Raw genomic sequence first — 26,493 nt, 5'->3', positions numbered from 1 at the left:
ACTCAGTCCCTGTATGTCAGTCACTGTAGCTGCATCTCGATGTCACTGTCTGTACTACTGCTACAAACTGAATTGTGACCTTCCAAATTGTCATATATTATAATTATTTTTGTTAGTAGGATCTTTCTATGGTAACTAAGGTCAAAAAGATAACAAGAATGAATCCTATTAAAGTTTGGCTGTGGCTGTCCTCCTCAGGAAAGACAGGGGCATAGATGTTCAAAGAAGGATGACCACAGGAAGACAAGGGGAAAAGACACATCTACAAGACAAGGAGACAGACCCTAACCATATACTGATTCTTCTAAGCTTCTGCAAACATAAGAAAAAGTCCAGCTAATGTCACTGGCTTAATGTGGCTCTTTGCCACAACAGGTCCAGCAAGCTAAATACCTTCCTGTCTCACCACAAACCACGTGATGTGAATAGCAATGTATAATGGGGGCAATTCAAGTTTGAGTTCTCTGAAGTGAGTCCAATGACTAGATTGCTTACTAGAGAGGAGCCCACAGGCAAGGTGCAAGCCTTTGTAAGGGTTATAGTACTGACATTTGAAGCTGTTTGATATGGTGGTCTTCTGTAGGGGAAGTGAGGCTCAGATAAAAGAGCCAGAAATGACACAGATGAGTGGGCGTGGAATGGGTAACTAAAGCATTAAAAGAAAATCGAAGTGCTTACCACTTAACTACAAATATCAACGGAAATTCCCCTTCAAGAGTCCCACATCTGTATGACTTCCTAAAGCCAACTAACCTTTAGCGATAAATATTAGTCCATGCTTATCACAAAGCCATTTAAAGTTTCGAGCCAGCCAAAGCCTTTAGACAGCATGCAGCGCATATTGATGCAAGTAATAGTATATACATATCATTATCGTTTACTTTTACTACAAGTGTGAATAGCACAGAACACATTCCTTCACATAACAAAGGAACCACTCGTTTCTTCTCCACACTGAAATGTGTGAGTAATGGGTTGAAGTCCAACACTATTTACCAAGTGATAAACTCTTCTGAGAACCGGGTAAAGAATTAAGAAAATGTACAATCCCAGTTTTTATATTCTGATCCTAGAAAGCAGTTCATAAGCAGGCAACCCAGCATTTCCATAAAATCTCATTATATATATATTAGTGAGTACCCTTATTTAGCTCCTAACTTCACGTTCAGCACAAAAACAGGGCAGAATGGACTTTTAAGACTGAAAATGAGAAAATAAAACTATTTGCTGCATAACAGATATTCATTTATGTGTGAGTTGGTATCTAGGAATTTCCTGCTTCATAGACAAGTAAAAGGTACGTTCTAGTTTTAGAGTATTTCTGTCACCTCATTAAGACCACCAGCAAGAAGCATGTTTTCTGTCGATACCCACAACTAATTCAATTCAGTATGCTCTCTTGGAAAAAAGTGATATGCCTTTTATCCCATTTTCATTAAACAATTACAAAGACTCCAATAAAGTCAGACATGTTTAGTGCTTGTTTGCCTGCAAGAATGTAATTCTCCAGAAACCAATGTTTGGATAATGTGTGAAGGTATGTACAGTAGGCGACCTCATGAGACAGATTATAAATGTCAAAGCAGAGCTTACACACTCACATCTGTGAGATTTTTGGAACATTTCTACTATTTATTATATGAATAAGGACAAACTCAGTTTACACCCTGATAACTCAGGAGTTACCAGTGAATGCTCTCCCCTCCATTGCTCACTACCCAATACACTGTGCGATAAGTCAGCTCTATACAACAGCGACAAGGACAAACAGAATTTGGGATTCAGGTATACATTAAACTTTTTTCCAACTTTTTATATTTACACTATGTGTTTAGCCTCATCTTAAGATCAGTTAAATTGCCCAAAAAATAGGCTTAGAGAGTATGGATAAATTATCCAAACTCTGTGGAGAAGAACTCGCTTGTCACTTCCCGGAGCCTTGCCCCCGCCACACAATGATGTTACAGGATGGTCTCATTGTAGATGCACACGGCCAGGGGGACAGCACAGCCACAGAATGGCTCACAGAGAAGACAGCTGGGGCCTCAGAGCAAGTTTCTTCTCTGTGTCTTTCCCCAGCTGAAATGCACGGACATGTGCATTGCAGCGTTTTACCAACTACGACGAGGACAGATGGAGACTGGTTTCTTCATGTTTCGGTTTATAGGATGCCAATACCTTAGTGCTATCGGAAATAAATATCGGTTCTGAAAATAAGTGAACCATCCAGAAGTTTTTCCAAGCTATAAGTGCTCTTGAAATTCAACATGATAACATTTATGTAACGTAACAGCAATCGCAAATTGTAAGGGTTTTTTACAATCATATGCATTATATATACATGTGTGCATACAATACATAGACACACAAATTCATACACATAATACATGTACACTTGAACACACATACATACATGTATACATATGTACACCACAATAACCAACACATAGTTGTCAGTTTAAGTATAAATTGGGCACAACCTTTTACAGTGTCAGGTCCAGTTTACACAAGGACATTGCTGTCTGTTATCTGACATATTCTCTACATGAGAATCAATTGTATTGCTGATGTCTTATTGTCTTTAAGTTAAGATTGTTGCATAATTACAGTATTATTCTTTGTAAATTCACTACAAATAATTTCCTTTATGTCTTCAACAAGGCTATTTGCTGATTTTCCTTTAATTTACTCATGAGACTTTACCAAAATCAGTAATTGTATCTAATGTAAACTATCAATCAAAAGCAGAAATTTATAAAGATACTAATTTAATTTTATTAACTTCTCAGAATTTCTAGAATCCGAAATCATGTTTACAGATAAAAGCAAGTTTTAGAGGCTGGAGGAACAGCTTAACAATTAAGAGCACTGGCTGCTCTTCTGGAGAACCTGGGTTCAATTCCCAGCACCTCCATGGTAGCTTACATGTAACTCCAGTCCCATGGGTTCAGATGCCCTTTTCTGGTCTCAATAGGGGCCAGAAAGATACATGATGCCCAGAAAGGTATTCAAGCAAAACACCCATACACATAGCAAAGGAGGGGGGAGGTAATATTTTTAAATACAACCAAACTTGATGAAAGCAAGGACATTTTAAATATAAAAATCCATTTCCTTGTCAAACATCACCACTAACCCTAGTCACCAGTGAACCTACAATGCTCAGGATGACTACTGCAACCAGAACTCGTTCTGTTTGATTCCACAAGCAAGCAAAGAAGTGTGGATTACGACTGGGAAACTTGGAGACAGAGTCTTGTCCCTTGGTCTCTGGTTAACTATAACAATAGGTCCCCAACTCTGGCTAATTTCAGATCCTTCCCCTCCACACTGATAACACGGGCCTTTGAAAATGTGGCCCGGCAGATACAGGGAAACCGCTGTCAGTAGAACTTCCCTATGCCTGTGTTTGCAAAGCAGAAACACGCTAGCTGCAGACAGACTTTGTTTGATTGGTTTTCTTTTATTCTCTGACACAGAAATGACAGCTCAGATAAAGCAATATTTGCCCTGTTTTTGGCATGTACCACTGGGATCTAGATGGTTTACATAGCCCACAATAAGGCTTAGTGGGTGTGCTATCAGGAGCTGAATCTGGGCTAAGACAAAGCCTGTGTTTCTCTACAATTTTCAGAGGAAAAGAAGATCACTTAAACACTGATAATCAATTACTTTATAGAAAAAATTCTTCAAACAATAATTGGCCTTCATAAAAACCAATGCAAGCAAGGACACATGTCAGTTGTGACAAAAATGGCCATGCTCACCAGCCTCACGAGGTCAGGCTGACCCAGCAGATGCAGTGGACTTCACAAGCCACTGTGCATCCCATGTGTCATGGTCGTGCAGGCATTGACTGAGGGCATGTGGACTGGTAAACTGATAAGAACCCCACGCACAAACAACTGAGTCTTTCGTCATTTTGAGCCTAGCCTATAAGTCAATGAAATGACCATTTCATGGTGCAGGTAGCATTAAGGTATCTTGGAAAATAGGTAAAGTTCACTGGCATCGGGCTTCAACAGATTCATTTATTCCAAAAAAACACAAGTCACACAACTAAACTCAAAAGTTGTGTTCCACTCAACTCCACCGCATTGTATCTGTCTACCTCCTGTTGACAAAAATAAGTGAAAATGCACAACCATGCAGCAGCCAGTATAACAAAACCCAGAAGCTGCGTCCCTCCAGTGTACTCCCGAACTACACACCGCGGTCCAAATGTTCCAGTTAGGCTATGGATCTGATCGACTGAGATGCTTCCAAAACTCCCCCCGATTTCCTTCCAGTCCTGCATCGACCTACAGTCCTACTTCACTGGATGCTTGCTGACTCTCCTTCTCTGCCACTGGCGACTCAGAAATAGCGGCGACCTTTAAGGAATTCTTGATGGAGCTGAGCTCCCAGATGTGCAAACTGACGATGTGCACACCGCAGCAATGACTGGCAAGCTTATACAAGTTCTTCAGGACAGCCTTCCGCAGCAAAATATAGACCCAGGGGTCTAAGATCTGATTCCACGTAGCCATCCGGAGAGCAAAGAGTGTCGTTTCACAGGCCACTGGGGAATTGTTTCCATTTATTGCAATGTTGGCCATTGTTACCTAGAAAATAAGCAAAACAGGGAAAGCTGTTGATCACAGGCATTTCTTTGGTCCCATAGTTTTCAACTTGACTACAGATGTGACATAACCTTTGTACCACATCCCACAAAGCACTGCTATTTTGAAAAATACTGAGGAAATATGGTGTAAATTGTGCATGCAATTTTAATTCAAATTGATATGAACACTACAAAAATGATATTCCACTGTATACAAACAGACTCATGGGGGAACAAACACTGATATCAGCAATTAGCCCTATACTTCTGGGAATATGAATTTTAAATAAATAAACATTTGCTTATCTAATAGAAAATGAAAGTATAGTTAAACAAATAAATTATACATAAGTTTTTAAAACAATGAACTTTGCTGGACACTGTAATACTGGTATTCTAAGGATTATGAGGCCAGTCTGAGTTGCATAGGGAGTCTCTGTCTCAAAAAGAAAATAAAAGAACTCTAGAATTTCCTTTTAGTAGCTACAATATTACCAGCTTCTTCACCTGATACCAACAACCCTACTTTTCTTCATCTCCCATCTTTACTCAGCATACATTCCCAGGAGTCTGCATGGAACTTTCCAAAGGCTTTGTAGAAATGACTCCCTACGTCAACTGTGGCTTAGCCATATCAATGTCTATTTTGGTGTCCTGTGTCCATTTCGCACATACATTGTTGTAAAGACCATTTGTGGGACTGTTTGTCACCCTATATTAAAATTAGACAAATCACCAAGTCTAGCTTTGACTACCACAAAGAACCAAATAAGAGAATATTAAAAATATTCTGTCTATGAAAATGGATAATAAATAAATTAATAGAAGGTAATTCAGAAAAAGTATAAATATGTCTGGTCCATTGAGCCATCTGGATTATGAGATTATAGAGCAAACCTGAACATTCTAAATGAAAAAACATCAAGACTGTTGTAGGCAAGAGAGGTCTTTGTTCACATCAGTGGCATCAGTAACTGAAGGGTGGGGCCTTCAACCAAACCTTCATTGTCCTTACAGCACACTCACAGTGGCTGCTGCATGGTGCACCCAAAACTTGACCCTTACAACCCACATCACAGGGACAAATCCTCTGCTCTCCCTGCTTGGGAGGCCTCACTGGTCCCAGGGGTGTAGCACCCTTCTGAGCATCAGCTCAAATTGCTTTTCTTTGAAAATACTCTGCCATATTTTTCTGGTCACCAATTCCTACCCATTCTACTACAACCTCCACCTAAGAATAGTCTCACCTCTCATTCATCATCCCATCAAAATGAATTTGGAGTTGAGGTGGTTCTGGTTCCTATCCACGCCTAATTAGCCACTCACAACACATGCCAATCCTGAACTGATCTATGCACCTTTGAGTTTTTTATTTCTATTACCGAGTACAAAGTCGACACTTAAAATGTGCTTCATAAACTCATTCACATTTTTATTCCTCGAGGCTGTACCTCACAGGCCAACTGATCACCCAAGAAACCCTCGCCCAGTCCTCACAAAGCTCCAGTATTTTGATCCATTAAAATTTTCTAAGTGCTTCTGCAGCAGCATAAGCTAATGGAGATTCCAGGGCGGTTTGATATCCCTCAAAAGAAACAGGATCTTCATCCCAAGCAGATTCATTGGGAAACAGCTTCTTTCCCAGGAAAATAATGGATCCAGCTGCAGACCTAAATGTTGCTGCAACCAACGAAACGAAAAGTGTATCTTGCAGAGAGCACCTGGATCAGATGCAGCCCCCGTTACTGCTTCACCTAACCATGCAATATGACCGAAGAAACCTACTATATAGGTCTCAGTTCTCACAGAAAAGAGCCAAGACTTGATGGGCAATTGGAATGTGGTATTTTCACTTTGCTTTTTGTCTTCACTCATCAAATACCTCCTTTGGGCCAGGCGTTGAACACAGGTTGAATAATGCAGACACTGTGAAATCTATCACCTGTCTGTGGGAATTTTATCAGATTGGTTTTGGTTCAAGAACGAATGAGTAAATATTTATCTTGCCTTACAAATATAAAAAGCATATACTTTCTATTAGTGAATAAACTGTGCTCCTGGTATCTCAAAGCTCAGCCAGACACAGCCCTGTACATCCGGGAACAAACATTCTCCATGCGATAGCATCAAAGATCCTGCCTTGTGCTGGAGACACGCACATTTAACGAGCCTGTGGCATGGTGGCCCCCCTCTGACTCTCCTCTTTCCTGGGAACAGTAGTTTGATCACCAGATGACTGTGAAGAGACAATCAGTCATCTGCTGAAAGGGCCCATGTCCCAGCCTCTCTCTAGAACACAGTCAGTGCCCAACCATTCATAACTCCGCTTTACACAGTAGCCTTAGCCATGAAGAGCAGTTACTCCAGGGCCAGATCATTAGTTAGGTAGTCATCAAGAAAAATATAGGCAGACTATTTCTGTAAACAAAAACACCAATTATGATGTTATTGATAATAGTACATCACTGATGGATTAGAGCAATCATGGTGTCCAACAAAGGGTAAATTGTGGTCATAATGGACTATACGCAGCAAGTGGTGCTGGGATTTAGTGTTAGCATAAAGAAAACAAGTCACCAAATGATTTTGATATGATCTCAATTCTGAAAAAAATGGCATTTTATGCATGCAATAAAAACTATAGAGGTAGTTATCAATGTTTCGTTGGTTTTCCTTTGTTTTTTGTGTGATTCAGTAACTTTTTTAGTGTGCTCACACATTGTTTTATTAAGTAGTACCTCTCCCAGCTCTGGGAGTTTGTGGAAATAACAATTTTACAAAATAATAAGAATACATGGGGATTGAGTCCATGTTAGCTAAAGTTTTGCTATGGAAAATAATATTAAAGCAACATATATTCTGTGTCCGCATGGGTGTTGACCTGAGTCAGGACTCCAATGGCCATTTAGAAGTAAAAGCAGTGATAAGCCAGACATGATGACACATAATCCCAGCACTTGAAAGGCTGGACCCAAAGTATCTCAAGTTTGACAGCAGCGTGGGTTACATCATAAGTGTAAGCAAGTCTGAGTTATGTGGTAAAGCCTTGTCCCAAACACAGAAGACAAAATCAAACAGATTTTGACAAAACTTGACAAAATTTGGCAAATGTAATGGCAAATTTTAAAAGTGTGTTTATGTTTCTGTCTCTTTGAGTTTCCAAGAAACACATTAATTTAGTGGTGAATGGATCTCACTGTAGAGTGCCCAGGTGTTATGCAAGATTGCCATGATACTGAAGCAACACTTAAGGAAAATCCTTTTAAACAAATGATTTAGCTTTGTTATCTAGCCAATTATCACACTAAATTATTGTCATCTCAAATGCACATTCTTTTGTCTGACCAGTTTGTGACTCTGTTCTAGCACCTGACTTACAGTAAGATAATCAGGTTTTGTTGGGTAAATTGGGACGTATAACGTCTCTAAGCAGAGAGACCAACATGATGCAGTTATAATGCTGCATGTAGCTGGGTGGTGGTGGTGCACCCCTCTAATCCCAGCACTCAGGAGGCAGAGACAGGCAGATCTCAGTGAGTTCAAGGCCAGCTCGGTGCAGAGTGAGTTCCAGGACAACCGGAACTGTTACACAGAGAAACCCTGTCTCAAAAGCAAACAAGCAAATAAAAATGCTGCATCTGGAAGAGTAAAGACTGGGAAGTTGCTACAAGGAGAGCTATTTATAAACACCAGCATGAAAATACATTTGTCTTTGGGATGTTGTACTGCATCAGCTCATCAGTTGTTCTGGCTTAATTAATTTAAAGCGCTGGAGCTGCAGCTGACTGGTTAGACACTTGCAGAGCAAGCATGAGATCCTGGATCTGACCAGCGCACATGAGAACAAAATGCCGCTATTGTTTGAGCCGTTCTGAACTTTGCATCCTTCAGATGTAGAATTGATTTTTCCCTGGCACAACATTTTTTAAATGATTTAAATGAATGTATAATCAAATCATTTCCTGGAGAAATGCCCTATTCTTAGATACCAAAGCCTTTGTGGAATGGTCACAAGAGTGCTTCCCATGTGAATGACGTTTGTGAAAATTACATAGAGTTCTCATCTAGTCATTGAAGCAGATTAGGCAGGCTCGTTTTATGTCAACTTGACACAAGCAAGCGTCATCTGAGAGCAGGGAATCTCCGCTGAGAAATTTGCTTCATAAGACCTGACTGTAGGCATGCCTATAGGGCATTTTCTTAGTGATTGATGGGGTAGGGCCTGCCCATTGTGGGTGGTGCCATCCCTGGGCTGGTGGTCATGGGTTTATAGGAAAGCAGACTGAGCAAGCCGTGGGGAGCAAGCCAGTAAGTTGCATCTTTCTGTGACCTCTGCATCAGCTCTTGCCACTGGGTTCTCTCCTCTGAATTCCTTCCCTGAGTTCCTTCGGTGACAAACTGTTACATGAAAAAGTAAGTGAAATAAACCTTTTCCTCCCTGTGTTGCTTTTGGTCATGGTGTTCTTCACAGCAATGAAAATATAACTAAGACAGGAGTTTTCACCAGGCTTGACTGCACATGACAGTTTGTCTTACCCAAAACAGATCATTCTTACTCTGTCAGCTCTAGAGAAGGCAGCTCAGGCCTCCAATGAATCGCTTGGGTACAAAGAAGCACAACCCACTGGTTGCCAAACTATCAGCCTTTATAACGTTGTCACCTGTGAGTAATCTTCACATTTTACTCTTAAGTACAGAAAGTTGATCATGACAATTCAATGAGAACTCAGTCTCACATATAATAAAAGAAACTCTTACCAGTATGATGTGGGATTCCCCTCTGTATGCTGTAAATATGTTTTATTACCATTTTTTATTAAAGAAGCTGCTTTGGGCCTATAGCAGGGCACAATATAGCCAGGCAGGAAATCTGATATATAGAGAGAGAGTAGGCGGAGTCAAGGAGACACCATGTAGTTGCCGAAGGAGAAAGACATCTGCTGGAGTCTGCCAGAATCTTGCTGACAGGCCATGACCTCGTGGTGATGCACAGATTAATAGAATTGGGTGACTCAAGATATAAGAACTAGCCAATAAGAAGCCTGAGCTAACAGGCCAAGCAGTGTTATAATTAATACAGTTTATGTGTGATTATTTTGGGCCTGGGCAATGGGAAATGAACAAGTGGCCTGCATCTACACACCAGTACTTTGTGGAGAGAAAGCACTGGGGCTCTTAGTGTTTGGAAAGCTGACGCTTACAAGGTATTTTAGGATTAAATACATTCGAGGTGAGTTAGCTCTGCAGATTGATCCTGTTCTTGAAAACAGAACTTTAAAAAAGGGAGTTGCATCGCACACATAACAACCTCTAAACATGAAATCAGGGGCCAGACTCTGCTACACAATGAGTTCAAGGCCAGTCTAGGCAACATACTGAGACTTTGACTAAAAAAAGTAAAATAATTGCGACAAGAACTTGCAGGGGAAAAATTCTCACTTCTATGCAGTTCCAGAATAATAGACATATGAATTAATATAAATTATAGAAATGTATATTATATATATTTAAAAATACAAAATTAAAATTACAGACTCTGGCAGACTAAATGTTTTTGTACATTTTGTCATTGTTGTTGTTTGTTTTTTGAGACAGGGTTTCTTTATGTAGTTTTGGAGCCTATCCTAGAACTTGCTCTGTACATCAGGCTGGACTCAGACTCACAGAGATCACCTGCCCCTCCCTTCTGAATGCTGAGTTTAAAGCTGTACATCATCACTTCCTGGCAATAAATGTTTTGAGTATGAAGATTTTTTCCCTGACTAAATTATATAATTTCCATATCTCAATCATTTATTTGTTGAAAACCCTTAAATTAAGATTATACATTTGATGGGTGATTCTGAGACAAGACAGAAAGAGGATAACGGGACAAAAAGGGACAAAGGGTGTATGTGTGAGAGTGAGTGAGTGTGTGTGTGTGTGTGTGTGTGTGTGTGTGTGTGTGTATGTTCATGTACAAGTGCACATATGTGGAAACCAGAAAGCAACCTCCAGTGTTCTTCCTCAAGAACAATCCATATTTTTTTTGAAACTAGGTTTCTCTCACTGAAATGAAGATTGCCAAATAGTCTAGGCTAGCTCCCCAAGGAGGTCCAGGATCTACTTCTTTCTGCCTCCCCAGTGCTAGAATTACAAAATAGCACCACAGGTCTTAGGGACCAAACTTAGGTCCCAGACTGGTCAGGCAAACATTTTCCTGACTGGTGGTAAGTTATAATTACTAACAAGGTAAAAAGCCCACAGCAGTACACACTTCACCTCAGTTCTTCATGGGGCCTACTTGCATCTACTGAAACTTCTATAAATACTTGTTTCCAGGTATGAAAGAAGCAGCATCATTCCTATTTTAAGACATTCACACCCAGACGTGAAGACGTTAACTTGTCGGAGGCTACCCAACTAGAACATGATGGGAGGCCTAGAAAGGTGGCTCAGCATTTCAGGCTGCTTGCCACTTGTACAGAGAATCTTGAGTTTGGTTCCCAGTACCCACAGGGAGTAACTCACATCCACGTTTAACTCCAGCTCCAGGAGAGCTGATGTACTCTTTGCATGTCAGTGGAAACATACACATGCACATGCCCACATATGAACACAGACACACACATATGCACAAATAAATATAAAGTAAACCCTAATAAAATAAAATATGGAGGCATTGGGATTTGATGAATGGGAACTGGCAGGTAAGGAGTTGTGAAACAGCCTCCTTGGCCTTGGTTGAGCCCAGATTTTAAACCTGAAGTTTCAATTTCTGTCCGCTTAGATGTCCAGTTGTCTTTCAGCTAACCTTCCACTGTCACTAGATTCTTTCTTAAAGTCAGAACTGATGCTCACAGGTGTCATGTTCTGAAGCTCCTGTACCCACAACAACAGACTGAAATGTTGGGCTCGATAAACTGAGCACCCCATAACTAAGGCATCTGTCTGAACACAGATGTCAGGACTGGAGAGGTGGGTCCGTGTTAAAGAGCATTTATTATGAAGTTGCAGTTCCCCTGGACATCCCACAAATACCTGGACCTCAGCTCCAAGGGGTCTGGTGACCTCCTCTGGCCTCTTGTATGTGCACACAGGCGCATACACTTTTACATACACTCACACAGACAGACACACACAGCTTTTTAAAGACAGAAATAAATATAACTGTCAAAATGATACAAGGTTAGAATCATTCTGGAATGAAGGGGCAATTTTTGAAACTATGAACTAACAAACATAAAGTGACAGCTAGCATGAGGCAATGCCAGCATCTTTCATTTGTTTGTTTTGAGACAGAGTCTCACTATGTAGCCCTGGCTCTCCTAAAACTCACTATGTGAACCAGGCTTGCCCCGTAGCTTTGACTCTGACTACTGAGTGCTATAACTAAGGTGTGCACCACCACACCTGGTGTCTTTAAAGTAATATGATAATGTAAAGCAATGTATCCTTTATGAGTGTCTTTCTATCCATCCCATGATGAATAACATAATTTTCATCTTGATACTCTCCTTCAAATCATCCATACATGGGTGTTCAGGTACTTGCTGAACCTGATCATTATTCTAATTATGATCCTTACTTCATCATTTCTGTCTTTGACGATGATGGCAGTAAAAAGGCAATAGGCAAAATATCAGTTTAACAGTCATCAAAAGTCTCCCAATCAAAAAAAAAAAAAAAGCCTAGGACCAGATGGTTTCAGCTCACAATTCTACAAAACTCTTTTAGTTCTTTCAAAGAAGAACTAATACCAATACTCCTCAAATTATTCCACCTAATAGGAACATTGCCAAACACTTTTTATGAGGCTACAATTACCCTGATACCCAAACCACAGAAAGACATTACTAAGCAAAAGAATTACAGACCAATCTCACTCGTGAACATTGATGCAAAAATACTAAATACAATACTGGCAAATCGAATCCAAGAACACATCAGAACCATCATCCACCATGATCAAGTCAGCTTCATCCCAGAGATGTGGGGATGGTTCAACATATGAAAATCTGTCAACGTAATCCACCATATAAACAAACTGAAAAATAAAAACACATGACCATCTTATTAGTTGCCTAAAAAGCTTTTGCCAAAATACAACATCCCTTCGTGAGAAAAATCTTAGGGAGCAGGGAGAGAAGGAACAAACCTAAACATAATAAAGGCAATATACAGCAAGCCAACAGCCAACATCAAACTAAATGAAGAGAAACTCTCAGCAATTCCACTGAAAACAGGAAGAAGACAAGGTTGTCCACTCTCTCCATATCTATTCTATATAGTTCTTGAGGTCTTAGCTAGAGCAATAAGACACCAAAAGGAGATCAAGGGATTACAAATTGGAAAAGAAGAAGTCAAACTCTCACTGTTTGTTGACGATATGATAGTTTACATAAGTGATCCCAAAAATTCTACCAAGGAACTTCTACGACTCACAAACACTTTCAGCAATGTAGCAGAATAAAAGATTAACTCAAAAAAATCAGTAGCCTTCCTGTACACAGATGATAAAAGGGCTGGAAAAGAAATCAGAGAAACAACACTCTTCACAATTGCCACAAATAGCATAAAATATCTCAGAGTAACTCTAACCAAACAAGTGGAAGATTTGTATGACAAGAACTTTAAATCTTTAAAGAAAGAAATTGAAGAAGACACCAAAAAGTGGAAAGATCTCCCATGCTCTTGAGTAGGCAGAATTAACATAGTAAAAATGGCAACCTTACCAAAAGCGTTCTACAGATTCAATGCAATGCCCAACAAAATTCCAGCAAAATTCTTCACAGACCTTGAAAGAACAGTACTTAACTTCATATGAAAAAGCAAAAAACCTAGGATAGCCAAGAAAATCCTGTACAATGAAAGAACTTCTGGAGGCATCACAATCCCTGACTTCAAACTCTACTACACTCCTTTGAACACCTGATTTTTCATAAAGAAGCAAAAAAAAAAATCAAATGGAAAAAAGCATATTTAACAAATGGTGCTGGCATAATTGGATATCAACATGTAGAAGAATGAAAATAGACCCATATCTACCACCATGCACAAAACTCAAGTCCAAATGGATCAAAGACCTCAACATAAAGTCAGTCACACTGAACCTTATAGAAGAGAACGTGGGAAGTACACTTGAATGCATTGACACAGGAGACCACTTTCTAAATATAACCCCAGCAGCACAGACACTGAGAGAAACAATTAATAAATGGGACCTTCTGAAACTAAAAATCTTCTGTAAAGCAAAGGATATGGTCAAGAAGACAAAACGACAGGCTACAGAGTGGGAAAAGATCTTCACTAACCACACATCAAACAGAGCTCTGATTTCCAAAATATACAAAGAACTCAAGAAATTGGTCAACAAAAGAACACATAATCCAATAAAAAACAATGGAGCACAGATCTAAACAGAGAACTCTCAACAGAAGAATCTAAAATGACTGAAAGACACTTAAGGAAATGTTCAACATCCTTAGTTATCAGAGAAATGCAAATCAAAACAACTCTGAGATTCTATCTTACACCTGTAAGCATGGCCAAGATCAAAAACACCGATGACAACTTATACTGGAGAGGATGTGGGAAAAGGTAACACTTCTGTATTACTGGTGGGAATGCAAGCTGATACAGCCCCCTTGGATATCAGTGTGGCGATTTCTCAGAAAATTAGGAAACAACTTTCCTCAAGACCAGTAATACCACTTTTGGGTATATATCCAAAGAATACTCAATCGTGCCACAAGGACATGTACCCAACTATGTTCATAGCAGCATTGTTTGTCATAACCAGAACTTGGAAACAACCTGAATGCCCCTCAACTGAAGAATAGATAAGGAAAATGTGGTACATTTACACAATGAAGTACTACACAGCAGAAAAAAATAACGACACCTTGAATTTGGCAGGAAAATGGATGGAGCTAGAAAACATCATTTTGAATGAGGTAACCCAGACACAGAAAAACAATTATCACATGCACTCACTCATAGGTGGTTTTTAAACATAAAGCAAAGAAAACCAGCCTGCAAATCACAATCCCAGAAAACTTAGACAACAAAGAGGACAGTAAGAGAGACTTAACATAGATCTAATCAACATGGGAAGTAGAAAAAGACAAGATCTCCTGAGTAAATTGAGAGCATGGGGACCTTGAGGGAGGGTTAAAGGGAGGGGGAGAGAGCAGGGAGGGGAACAGAGAAAAATGTAGAGCTCAATAAAAATCAATTTAAAAAATCAGTTTTAGTAGAAGAAAGCTGGCATATATCCTACCAGAATTTGAGGCATTTTTTTAACCATGCATTTTATGGCACTGTGAATTCTGGTTCCCATTAATGCTGACTACTATTAAACCCACAGTTAATATAAAAATCTGTTTATATTCTAAATATAGACACAGGCATTTTCATCCTAACCAAGAAGTGTTTATCTTTTATGGCACAACCAGAGCAATCACAAACATCATGTGTATGAATTATGATGAAAATGACTAGCTGGAAGCTGGTCACGGGACTAGAAAGGCTTGGTTTCATGAGCAAATCCTACTGTATTTGACTGTTTACAACATGCCTTGTATAGCAAAAGCAGACGGTACCAATAAGGTGTTTTTGTAAGCCATCTGTCCTGAAACACAGAATGTTTTTCCAGAGAGAAATTTCCAATTGCCCCAGTGGTTTGTTATTGCAGTAGTTTGAAAACATTGCCCAAACCATTTCTATGCTCTAATACAATCATTTGTCATTTGATGGGCACACTTAATGAAATGGGTGTCCCATTAAAAATAAAAGACAGCCATAAATTTTAGAGAAACGAAGGATTTCAAAAAGCCATCCTGAGCTCAGTGACCACATGTGCTCTCCACAGCTCTCTGGGTAATTTTATATTCTCTTTCCAGACAAGGAAATGGAACAGAGTATTGCACAGCTGGAAGGAGCTGGGCCAGGATGAGACATGAGAACTTCTTGACTCTAAAGCAGAACTAAAGTATAGTGAAAAACAAAGAAACAAAATACATACAAGCTTCTGTCCAGGAAGTGGCCCTTGCTGATCAGTCAGCCAAACTAATTTGAATAATTTTACTTATGATTTTTTTATCCATTTACTTAATGAGTAACTATGATAAGACAATATAAGTTATTAGTTTTTAGCATCTGAACTAACCCCTTTAGGGTCATACAGTTACGTGTTAGTTTTGGTCTTTGGTTATTTCTCACTTTTTTCACACTTTTTTCACAAGGTTTTGGGTAGCCAAGGATGGCCTCAAACTCACCATGTAGCTGAAACTGCCTTGAATTCTTTTCCTGTCTACCTCTTGCTTCTTCTGCTCAAATGCTGAGGTTTCAGGAAAGTTACCAAGCACTACTACAGCTGTGCTTTTAATTCTCTTCGGAGAGTAGCAAGCTGAAATCTCTTTTCTTTTAGAGTCATAACTCATGATAGATACTAATGTTTTCTAGATTACTACTTGTTGACTTGAATCTTTGATAAAATTTGCCTTTGCCTATGTAATTCTCAGCACTTTGAATACCCATCTTATCTATCGATGTATAGATATAGATATCTAAGTTTATATATGTATAAAGTACATATAGTCTAAAATACTTGGCCATGGAATGCTACCCTTAGTCTATCCTTGAAACATCTAAATTCACATTGGTTACTACAGTGTAGACCTGGGTCAGAGGTCTCAATCCATGGTCATTTGGTACCAAGACTTTTGGTGGCAAACAAGAGAAAACTGTTCACCTAATGACATCTAGGAGCAAGGAGGAACAGAACAGGGTTTAGAGTCTCAAAGGAATGCTTACAATTATCTAACATCCTTCCACTAGACATCATCCCCCAAAGCTTTTACCATGGACCAGGGCTTCAACAAATAGGCCTTTAGGGTACATTAAGATCCAAATTATAGCAATGTTTTCCAAGAAAGCTGTAAAAATGTCTAAGAAAATGGCTTAGTGGGGAAAAGCACTATTGTTCAGCAACTTTGAAGACATGAGTTCAAATCTGTGTATTCCTCAAAAATCTGGGCATGACCATTTATGTTTCTAACTGTAGCATGGGTTAGGGGCAGAGAGAGGTGGATCCTGAAGGCTCACAAGCTAGTCAGCCTAGCGGACACAGCAGACAGTTCGGTGAGAGACCCTGCCTCTAGGCAACAGTGTGGAGAGGAGCAGAGGCGCACACTCTGGGCTACTTCAGCTGTCCGAATTTGGGCTGCAGAGTTCTGGTGGCGCCCAGCAGAGGGCAATGGCAGCTGTCTATGTTGGAGCAAGGGGTTGAGTGCATCTCAAACCAGATGCGGAGAGAGGGCAAGCAGCCGGAGTCAGACTTCTGAACACTCCTTTCACAGGAACTAACAAAATATTCCATAAAAACTACCTTCCCAAAGGAATACCTCCAGTCACATAAAGACTTCCCATAATGCCTCTCCTGCTAACATGCACACCTGAGGACAAAGCTTTCACTGGCAGGGCAAAGAGAGCACTCAGTATCCAAATATAAAAATTATTACCTTAAAAAAAAATCAAAAACACATCATACTCTATACCAGCAACACTAACACTATCCTACAATAAAAAAAATACCACTTAAAATACCACTTACACTAGTAATAATCTAGATATCTAATTAAGGAACAATATCTTTTAAGATTATCTTTTATTTATGTCTATGAGTATCTGTGTATCTGTCTGTGTGTATGCACACATGTATGTGGGTACCTGCGATGGCCAAAAGAGGACATCATATTTCCTGGAGCTGGAGCTACAGGCAGGTATGAGCTGGCCCATATGGGTGCTAGGAACCAAACTTCTGTCCTTTGCAAGACGATCAAGCATGCTTAAGAGCAGTTAACTGCCGAGCCAACTCTCCAGTCTCAACAATGACAACATATTTTAATTTCCAAATGTTTGATGTCTGACTGGTACACATCACTCACTCTGTCCACCACAACATGCCTTATCAGTGGTCCTGATTCAAGGATGCTGAATATCAGCACAAATAAGTTCAAATGAGACAAGTAATAAACTGGCTGCTAAACTCTGTGGAGATGAAACAGACGGAGGAGAGCATTGCACTCTATAGTTTAACCAGTTCTTATGTTTTCCTCCTTGAAGCAACCAGGAGAGAGTAATGCTAAGCTTCTCCTTTTATGAAGAATTTCTGGAGTTTAGATATGGGGAGATGGCTGCTAATATGTTTGCCTGGTAAGCGTGGGAACCTAATTTGATTCCCAGAACTCTCACAGAAACCCTGGGAATGGTGGCCCACAGTGGCACACCCAGCACTTGGGAGGAATAGGTGGGTTATTGGGCTTGCTGTCTAGCCAGCCTATAAAAGAAAGATTTTATCTTACAAATAAAAGGAAAAAAAACCCAAGGTGGATGGAATCTGAGGAATGACATCTGACTTGACTTCTGACCTCCACAAACAGGTGTGTACATGTGCACACATGCACCCACATACATGTGGACACACATATATAAACATACACAACACACACACACTTTTTTAAAGAAAAAAATAATTCTCCTATTTAATGATTTTCCTATAGTCAGGGGAAATAGTACAACTGTGGCACAAATATTAAGACAACTCAGAGATTGTAGAGAACAAAAAGGGATAACATAGAATAAAGAACAGGTCTCCAGCTCTGGAGGAGGGGATTAAGAAAGGCAGTTAGCCTATATGGCCAGCACCCGGCCAGCAGGATGGCCCTCTTATTCTGCCTGAGGGTACAGTATCAAAACTACAGCTTAGATGCTTCTCTACATACAAGCTCAGACTTCTTCCAAACACGTGCGTCTTGGAAACCTTGTTACTAGCTGACTTTTGACTGGGAAATGACAGAGTTAAAAGGCTCTTTTGGAAGTTCACACTAGGGCCCCAGGGGAGCAATCAAAAGACAGTGTCAAAAGCCCAACATCTTTCTCCAGAACCTTGACACAGTTCGCCACAGTGACACTGTGTAAATAAACATGAAGAAACAGCTTTCAGTTCCAAATTGTTCTTAAATTGTGAAGGTATTCAAGAAAGGCAACAGAGATACCTTTGAGTGTATTTTATAACCATTTCCAAATCAAAAGCATAGTGTCAGCAATCAGAATCCATCTGTCTCCTGTTGCTCCGTAATGCTAAGTCTCTCTTCCTCTGGAGAAATCAATAAATATCAGAAAGTTTCTTTCTTACATGACTGTGTGAAACTGAACCTCAAGCTCTACCACCCTTTTTTTCTGTTATATTATTTCTGCTACTTATTTCTATCAAGTTGTCAGGCCTTGTGGTATTATTTGTAACACCAGAAAGCCAAGCCCTTGCTCTGCAGTTATGTGAATGATATTGTATTCTTGAAAGGTTTTGCAAGTAATGCCACAAAAATGGCCTCACTTAAAACAATATGGTTTCTTTAGAAACACGCAAGAGAAAATAAATAGAGCCAACGCCTTGGATTCCGGTCAACTAATACGGATGATGAAGTGGATTGGCATCCAGATTTCCCTGACGGGGTTAACTAGTGTCTAGTATGAGATACAAAATCCCTCTAATCCTGAACCCCAGAAATCTAAACTCCCAAAAGGTAATGGAGTCTAGTTGGCACCTTGGATAAGATTTGATTTTATTAATCATGCTCATATTATAAAGAAAACTGGGATATGGCATAAGCTACATTTATGAAAAAGATATATACGAGGAAAAGACAGGGCCATTTAGCCCTTGCAAGAAAAGAAAGTATATGAATTAACAGTAAAACTCAAAGAGTCCTTCTCAAAGAGAACACAGATAAGAACTCATTTCACAAAACAGAGGCTAAATGAGCCCAATTCCAAGGATTATAGCCAAGAATGCAGTATTGACTATCAATGAATGAAGTTTCTCTGAAAACAAGTTCCTTGAAAGGCTATGTATTTCATGGGTCTTTTGTATCAGAGTTAGTCCTGCCCATACCTCCACAAATAAACTGCACATTCCTTTGAAGTTAAGACCTTATTTTAATCATGTTTATATGTCCATGTAACACACGTGAAAATGTCAGCGGGAGGTACTTGGTCACTACCTTTCAATTACCACAGAATTTTACTAGAGGATAAAGTACACCCAGGGCAAAAACAATGTTGAGGAGTAGATAGTACTTAATTTATTAGATGCTTATCTTGATAATACGTGAAAATACATATGGTCCTTAATCCATCTTTATCCAAACTGAATTTCACATTGACTCTTCATAATTTGTTAAGGGACTTGTGGTTAATGTACTCAAAGCTGGTGGTAAGCAAATTCTGCAGCATATGTTAAGCTATAGGAACTCACTTCATGGATGTAGAGGTTGAAACACAGGCCAAGGAGACTCACTTCATACTCCCATTGAGATGGACTGAGTGAATTCATATGCTTGGAGTCAGCGCTGACTAAGCATCTCTATGCTCAGTGACAGAAATCATACAGTTGAGGTCTCTCTGCACTTAGTGTCTGACAAATGTTTGGTAGGTGAATGCAAGACCAAAGTTGGAAAAGCAGAGTTTCTTGTTTCCCTGGGAATGAATATAAGTCTTTCCTCCCCAGTGCAGAAACTGGAATGAAGTGCTCAGAAACCATAGAGACCTGAGGACAGAATTTGCTGAGGCTAATTGTGGTAGCACCATCTTTCTTTTGCTCTTCAGAAACATTTGCTTCTTTCCAGAACTGATTAAAATAGAGTAAGGTTTTCTAACACCATCTTCAGTGTCATCCAGGCCTGTGCTCTTTTAGACGTATCTGATATAAAACATCCCTACACCAACCCCAACTCAGGGTAACCATAATTGGAAAGCCTTCCTGATAATTTGTGTGCTACCTATTCCCTGTCCCTCTCTACACTGGCCTTCACGCTCTGTGACCAACACCCACGGAAGAGCCTACCTTCACAGGCAAAAGATACTGACCACCTCACGACATAGCCTTAGCTTGAATAAACACAGACAAATGAATCCATTGAGGAAGTATTTATGGAATAAACGAATGGATATTTGTAAGCATTACATTTACATATGTGTTTCCATTGGCTTTTTTTCCCCATTGGTTTATTTTAAAAATGGTAAATTTTCATTAAGGCCATACCTTTGAATTCAATAAAAAAAAAATCAAGAACTTAGAGCTGGAGAGATGACTCAGCAACTAAGAGCAAGTACTGTTATTTCAAATTCAGTTCCCAGAACCCGTATCGGGTGGTTCATAACTGTCTGTACCTCTGGCTTCAGGAGATCCAGCTTCTGATCTACAAGGGACACTATACTCGTGTGCATGTAAACACACATATATGCATGCATGTACACACATATACACACAGGATAGGGGTGTGAAAGCATGAGGACCTGAGCTCAGATATCAGAACTCACATAAGAAGCTGGGTGCTGCCATGAATGCCTATAAACCAAGCACTTCAGAAGAGGGACGCAGGAGCATCCCTGGGGCTCACCGGCCACCATCCTGGCTCCAGATTCAGTGAGAGATCCTGCCTCAAGGGAACAAGATGAAGACAGAGCTCAGGCTTCCCCATGCACAGGTATGGATACACATAGAAGACACACACACACACACACACACACACACACACACACAAAGAACTATGGTGTTCTCTGAGTACAGACACGTCTGGGTATGGATGCAAGCAGTGGTACCCTGATTCTGATTCTAAAGTCATCAGATGTTGCAAGACACTTGGGCCAATAAGCATTCTATTCAAAGTGAGATGAACACATCAAGAGAAAGATTTGCTTTCTTTTAACCAAAATGCTACACCAGGCTCCTCGCAGCTTCCTCTGGTTTTAATCAAAGTTTGACAAGTCTTGGTCTGCCATGAACACAGTCAAAGGTGACCTCTGGGTAACTGTGAACACATGGGAGTAACCTGTGACCTCTGGGCGGCTATAAACACATGGCAGGGACTTGTGACCTCTGTGGGGAGTTTTAAGATTCCAATTACAGAGGTAAAGATGTTTCTCAAAGACCAAAATACTTCTTACAAAACTAAGAGTGATTGTATTATCCATTGCCAACTAACGGAATTGCCTATTTTTAAATTTGGAAATTTTAGGTTTTCTCAGGTAAATTAGAGGTTAGTTCAGATCAAGGAGGGAAAAATGAGAAACTAGAAAATGTCGTGCTCTATAAAGGAGAAGAGAATATTTACCTTTAAAATTATTTTAAGTACTAATTTTAACAGATTTGTTCCAACAACCCTTTAGTCAGACCTACATTATCATAACAATAGAATGCAAAATGAATACTCTTTTTAGTCACATTATTTTTCTCCACAAATCACGGTCAAATCAAAGTTTTTATATTTTATTAATAGAATAATCAAATAATAATTAAAGTTTTATATTTTATATTTCTTGTGTCAGAACACCTTTGGCCTTATGTCTGGGGATATTTTATTTTTAACTAAAATTTCAGATAGAATGAGTAACTAATTGTGTTGGATAATATCTCACAGTGCTAAATACAGACCTTGTAAGTTGTTACATCCTTTGGGTTAAGCCCTCCAAATACTCGCTAATGTTCTCTGTGTGTGAGGACAAGTATAAGAAGAACACTGTGGGATTCAGTAGGTTGGCATCTATAAGGTACTTTGAGCCCTATCTACCTGTGTACACAGTAGGAGATAGGCATGCAGGGTGTTCCTTAATACATTCATTAATTCTGAATTCTTAGAACAAAACTTCTAAGCAAGAACTTTACAAACAAAACAATCACCACAATGACAGTTTCATAGTTATATTTCAAAAACATTGTAACCTTTTATAAAAAATATTTTTCAAGCAAAACCCTTATATGACATCCTGGACACTTAATAAGCATTGCCATAAGGATATTATTTCCTTCATAAATTTTTATTTGTGATTAAAGGATTTTAAAGGACGAGCTGTGTTTTCCTTGGGTCTTTCCAAACCACGTATGAGGCACCAAAGGAAGCAAAGTAGAAACAGATGACATTGGATTTTCACTAAGGAGTTTCCACTAACTTGAGAGACAGCCAGTCACCAAACAAACACACTAGGAACAGATCGAATTTGATCTGTTTCATCCAATGTGAGATAAATGTAAGCTGGAATTATCAACACAGGTTCCAGAGAGAATACAATAAAGGTAATAAAAGGCAAATCAAGAATTTGAGGATTGCAATTCAAAAGAAGAGTTCAATTAATTTAATGTACTGTAGCAACAAATTATTTTGTTGTTTGTTCATTTGTTTTGTTTTGTTTGTTGTTTTGTTTTTGGTTTAGTTTGGTTTGGTTTTGGGTGGGTGCAGTTTGGGGGGGAGGTTTTTTGTTTTATTTTATTTTGTTTTGTTTTTTGTTTTGTTTTGTTTTTGGTCAGAATCTCAGGTAGCCCAAGTTGGTCTTAAACTTAATTTATAGCTGAGACTGACCATGAACTCCTGATCCTCCTGCCTCTACCTTCCAAGGTAATATACTCTTAGAGATGATTTTCATCTCTTCCTCAAAACCAGAAAACACTTTTAGCATGAATGGCCAGTGTTGAAAAGCAAAGCCCTCTGCCCAGAGTCACACATTTAGAATTACTTCATGTTTTTTTCATTACCAGAGTAGTTGTTTGTATTCCCTTAATATAAGAAAGAGTTGGCCTTAGCTGCTTTGGGCTTTCAGTGGGGAAAAGAGTCACCACATACCCTACAGAAGTCCTAGAAGTTACTGATTTTTATAAGGACTTTAGACGTTTGTTTCTTTGTGTGACTGATTGTTTTGTTTTGTTTTCTAATATTTGGGAGGGTGGGTACTTTTCTCATTTGGAGATAGATATGACCTCTACGGTTTAAGGTGGGTCTTTCTTCTTGTCCTAATTTCATTGGTATGTTCAAAATCATCAACACCATACAAGTCTACCAACCTTGGCAAAAATGGATGAAGAGCTGAGATGAACTCAGAATAGGGAAAGGAGGATCACACACTGTAAACTCTGGGAACTACTAGTGGTAAAATTATAGGGAAGAGAGAAATGCAATCAAATTATAATCTCAGAAATAGAAAGGTTGAATAGATCATTGGAGACATACGACACTAAACTGCATCAGAAACACTCTCCACTCGTTGGACAACAGAGCCTTCTCTTGCTCTCTTAGTTACACTTAGGAAAGGAACTGACATACTAAGAAATAAGGGACATGGAGATCGTCACACGGTTTTATTCCTCCTATGAGCAATTCTATTCAAGCCTTTCTGAAAAGAAACATTTCTTATTTAAGCAAACCCTTAGGGTGTGCCACACTGGGAGGAATTCTCAGAAGTGTCTTACTAACACATAGGTCTTGGGCAACACTGAACCCAAACTGTTCAGGACTAGGAGAGGGATGGGGTAATTCCAGGTACTGAGGACCACTGTGGTCAGCACCAAGCTCCCGGAGCTCTTTAAAAACAACCTTTTAAAATGGGATTATCCACACTCTTCCGCTCTCTGTCCCCCATCTAGTTTACCTTCACATTTTCTGAATTAGCAGAGAAAGCAGCTATTCAGGTACAGGCTGTGGCGTGGGGGTAGACGTTGCAGCTGTGTAACAGAAGCAAGTTTCTGACCATATTTCTTTTTTTTTTCTTTTTTTTTTTTGCTCCCAGCCTCAAGCACCAACCAGAAGGCACTGAAGACATGAGAGATGAGAGAAGAGGAAAGGAAATCTTGACCTGTTTTGCTTGAAAGATGTGTTTCAGGAATGTCTATACCCAAACACAAAGATAGCTCGGGACAGTCTGCAAGTCGACTCAGTGCTACGTGGCTATGCTGTTCTTTCCAGCAACTTACAGACAAAATTACCGCATTGGCAAAAATCACATATTAAATTAATTTGACATTGTAAAACCAGTTTTTATTGTAAGAAATGTGAGTTTTGAGAAACAATGACCTATGTGGTTTAAGCAAGTGACTCATTCTTCATGCCCTGATGCCACCAGCATGGCCAGTTCGTGGCACCTTCCACGTCTACTTGCCGTGCAAAGAAAGTGCAAAGAGTTGAGGGGCTCAGTGGCAGGGGGACGGGACTGCATGAGCCGTGAAACATCTTTGCAGTGTAAAGTGGGCCCTGGCACTCTATGGGGGGGGGGGCAGTAACTCAGTCCTTGACTGTCTGTGGTGTGGTAAAGGCAGTCATAGCTGCCGTACAGGCTAACGACAGCCAAGGTGAGAGAGGGGCTGTGCACAGGTGACCCTGGCTATAATAAAACATATGGAAAGAGGTTTCTCATCTAAGCCCGGCTGTTTCCAAGCACACGTCACAGGAAGCTACTATTACCAAATTCCAGAATACAGCCAGTACAATAAAAACAGGACATAAAATTTCTTCAGATAAATTGTGTAGAATTTTGTGACGGAAAGAATGAAAAGATGCATGTGCTGGATAAAAAGGGAGATAAATACGTGAGCACAGTGATTCATACATTTAATCCTCCATTCTGGAGGCAAAGGCAGGGGACCTCTGTGAGTTTGAGGCCAGCCTAGTCTACATAGAACATTCCAGGACAGCTAGGGCTACAAAGGGAAACCTTTCCATACAAAAGAAGAAGAGGAAGAGGAGGAGAAAAGAAAGAAAAGAAAAGAAGAAAAAGAAAAGTAGATAAATAGAATTGGCTAGCAGGTTTGGGAAGATCAAAACATGTACTGTACGAGACTTCCATATACAGTCATAGTTATTTGAGGACAACTATCTAACTATTCAAAATAAAACTCATATTATTAACTTTCAAATCAAACCAAATTGAGCTGTAAATGTATTTAAAACATAAACATCATGGGGATCATGGGAAGGACTCTGTGGCAAGAGTCCTTTCCATGGAAACATGAGGTCCAAACCCTGAAGGACAAAGGCAGCCTACCTACGAAAGGCTCTAATCCAAGCACTGGGAAACAGAGGCAGGCAGAGTCTAGGAGCTTGCTGGCCACAGCGAAAGATAGAGATACAGATGTGATGTGTATATAGACATATACATAGATTAAGACATAGTTATGAAGGTGGCTATAGATAAGGATATATAGAAATAAAGGGTTCATGCTAGAAAAGAGAATGCAATAAATATTGTCACATCAGTTTTTTCTTAGAAAATCACTTCCTACGCATCAAACAAAAGGCAGTAACCACAAAAGAAACTGATCAATTTCCTACCTACAAAACAAGTACTAAATTAAATTGCAATAAAAATTGAAAAACATTCTGAATCTTCTGTAATTGATTTTTCCAGTTAAAGATCAGAATTATCTGTTCTTTGCTATCCAAAGACCTTTTCAAAACCACTTAGAAAAATACTTATGTCCTTGCACAAAAGAGACCTAGCAATTGGTAGGACAGAGACTCTTTAGCCCATTAATCAAAGACCTAACGTGACAGTCACCCATGCTAGCTGCACAGAAGAATGCAAGTAGACTGTGAAAGGTGGTACCCTTGGGGTTTAGAAAATTTTACCCTCACTTGCAGTCTGTTGTGCTTTTGACAAAAGTTTTATAGCTAATGAAGTCTCCCCATGTAGCTTAAGAGAATGTATTTCATGAAACTGATTGTTCTTCAGTGATAACAGCTGTGGATGTGAGGGATGCCTTGCTTTCCAGTAGTGCTCCTAAGCGCGCGTGCGCACACACACACACACACACATGCACGCACTGCCAGGCTTCTTCAGCCTGCATAGCATTGTCTGTTCTCCACCCCCGTCCCTGCCTTTCACCTCCCAGCCATCCACTCATGTCAAACTCCCTTTCTCCCTTTTGAACCTGAGCCAGGTGAAAATGTGAAAAGCCAAACGCTGAACAAGTGATAATCACAACAGCTAGTGACTGCTATGTAGCTGCTACGACCATGTGATTGGTGCTGAGTCATGTATGTCTGTGCTCCACCCAGGGCTTCATGGTGGGTGAGCAGTTAATC

At 39.7% G+C, this 26,493-nt stretch overlaps 1 protein-coding gene across 1 annotated transcript in view; it reads right to left on the bottom strand.

Annotated features, from left to right (window-relative positions):
• Positions 1-1,609: 1,609 nt before the first annotated feature.
• Ptgfr (prostaglandin F receptor) overlaps positions 1,610-26,493 on the bottom strand; it is a 37,463-nt gene continuing 12,579 nt past the window's right edge. Inside the window, exon 3 of the mRNA XM_048453592.3 lies at positions 1,610-4,604. Within this exon, the coding sequence (XP_048309549.1) occupies positions 4,302-4,604 (303 nt within the window). The 3' untranslated portion in view covers positions 1,610-4,301. The remainder of the gene's footprint in view (positions 4,605-26,493) is intronic.

The sequence above is a fragment of the Myodes glareolus genome, chromosome 17 (assembly GCF_982192425.1).
Source record: "Myodes glareolus chromosome 17, mMyoGla1.1, whole genome shotgun sequence".
NCBI lineage: Eukaryota > Metazoa > Chordata > Mammalia > Rodentia > Cricetidae > Myodes > Myodes glareolus.
The sequence above is the reverse complement of the archived record's forward strand: the minus strand, read 5'-3'. Positions and strand labels throughout refer to the sequence as shown.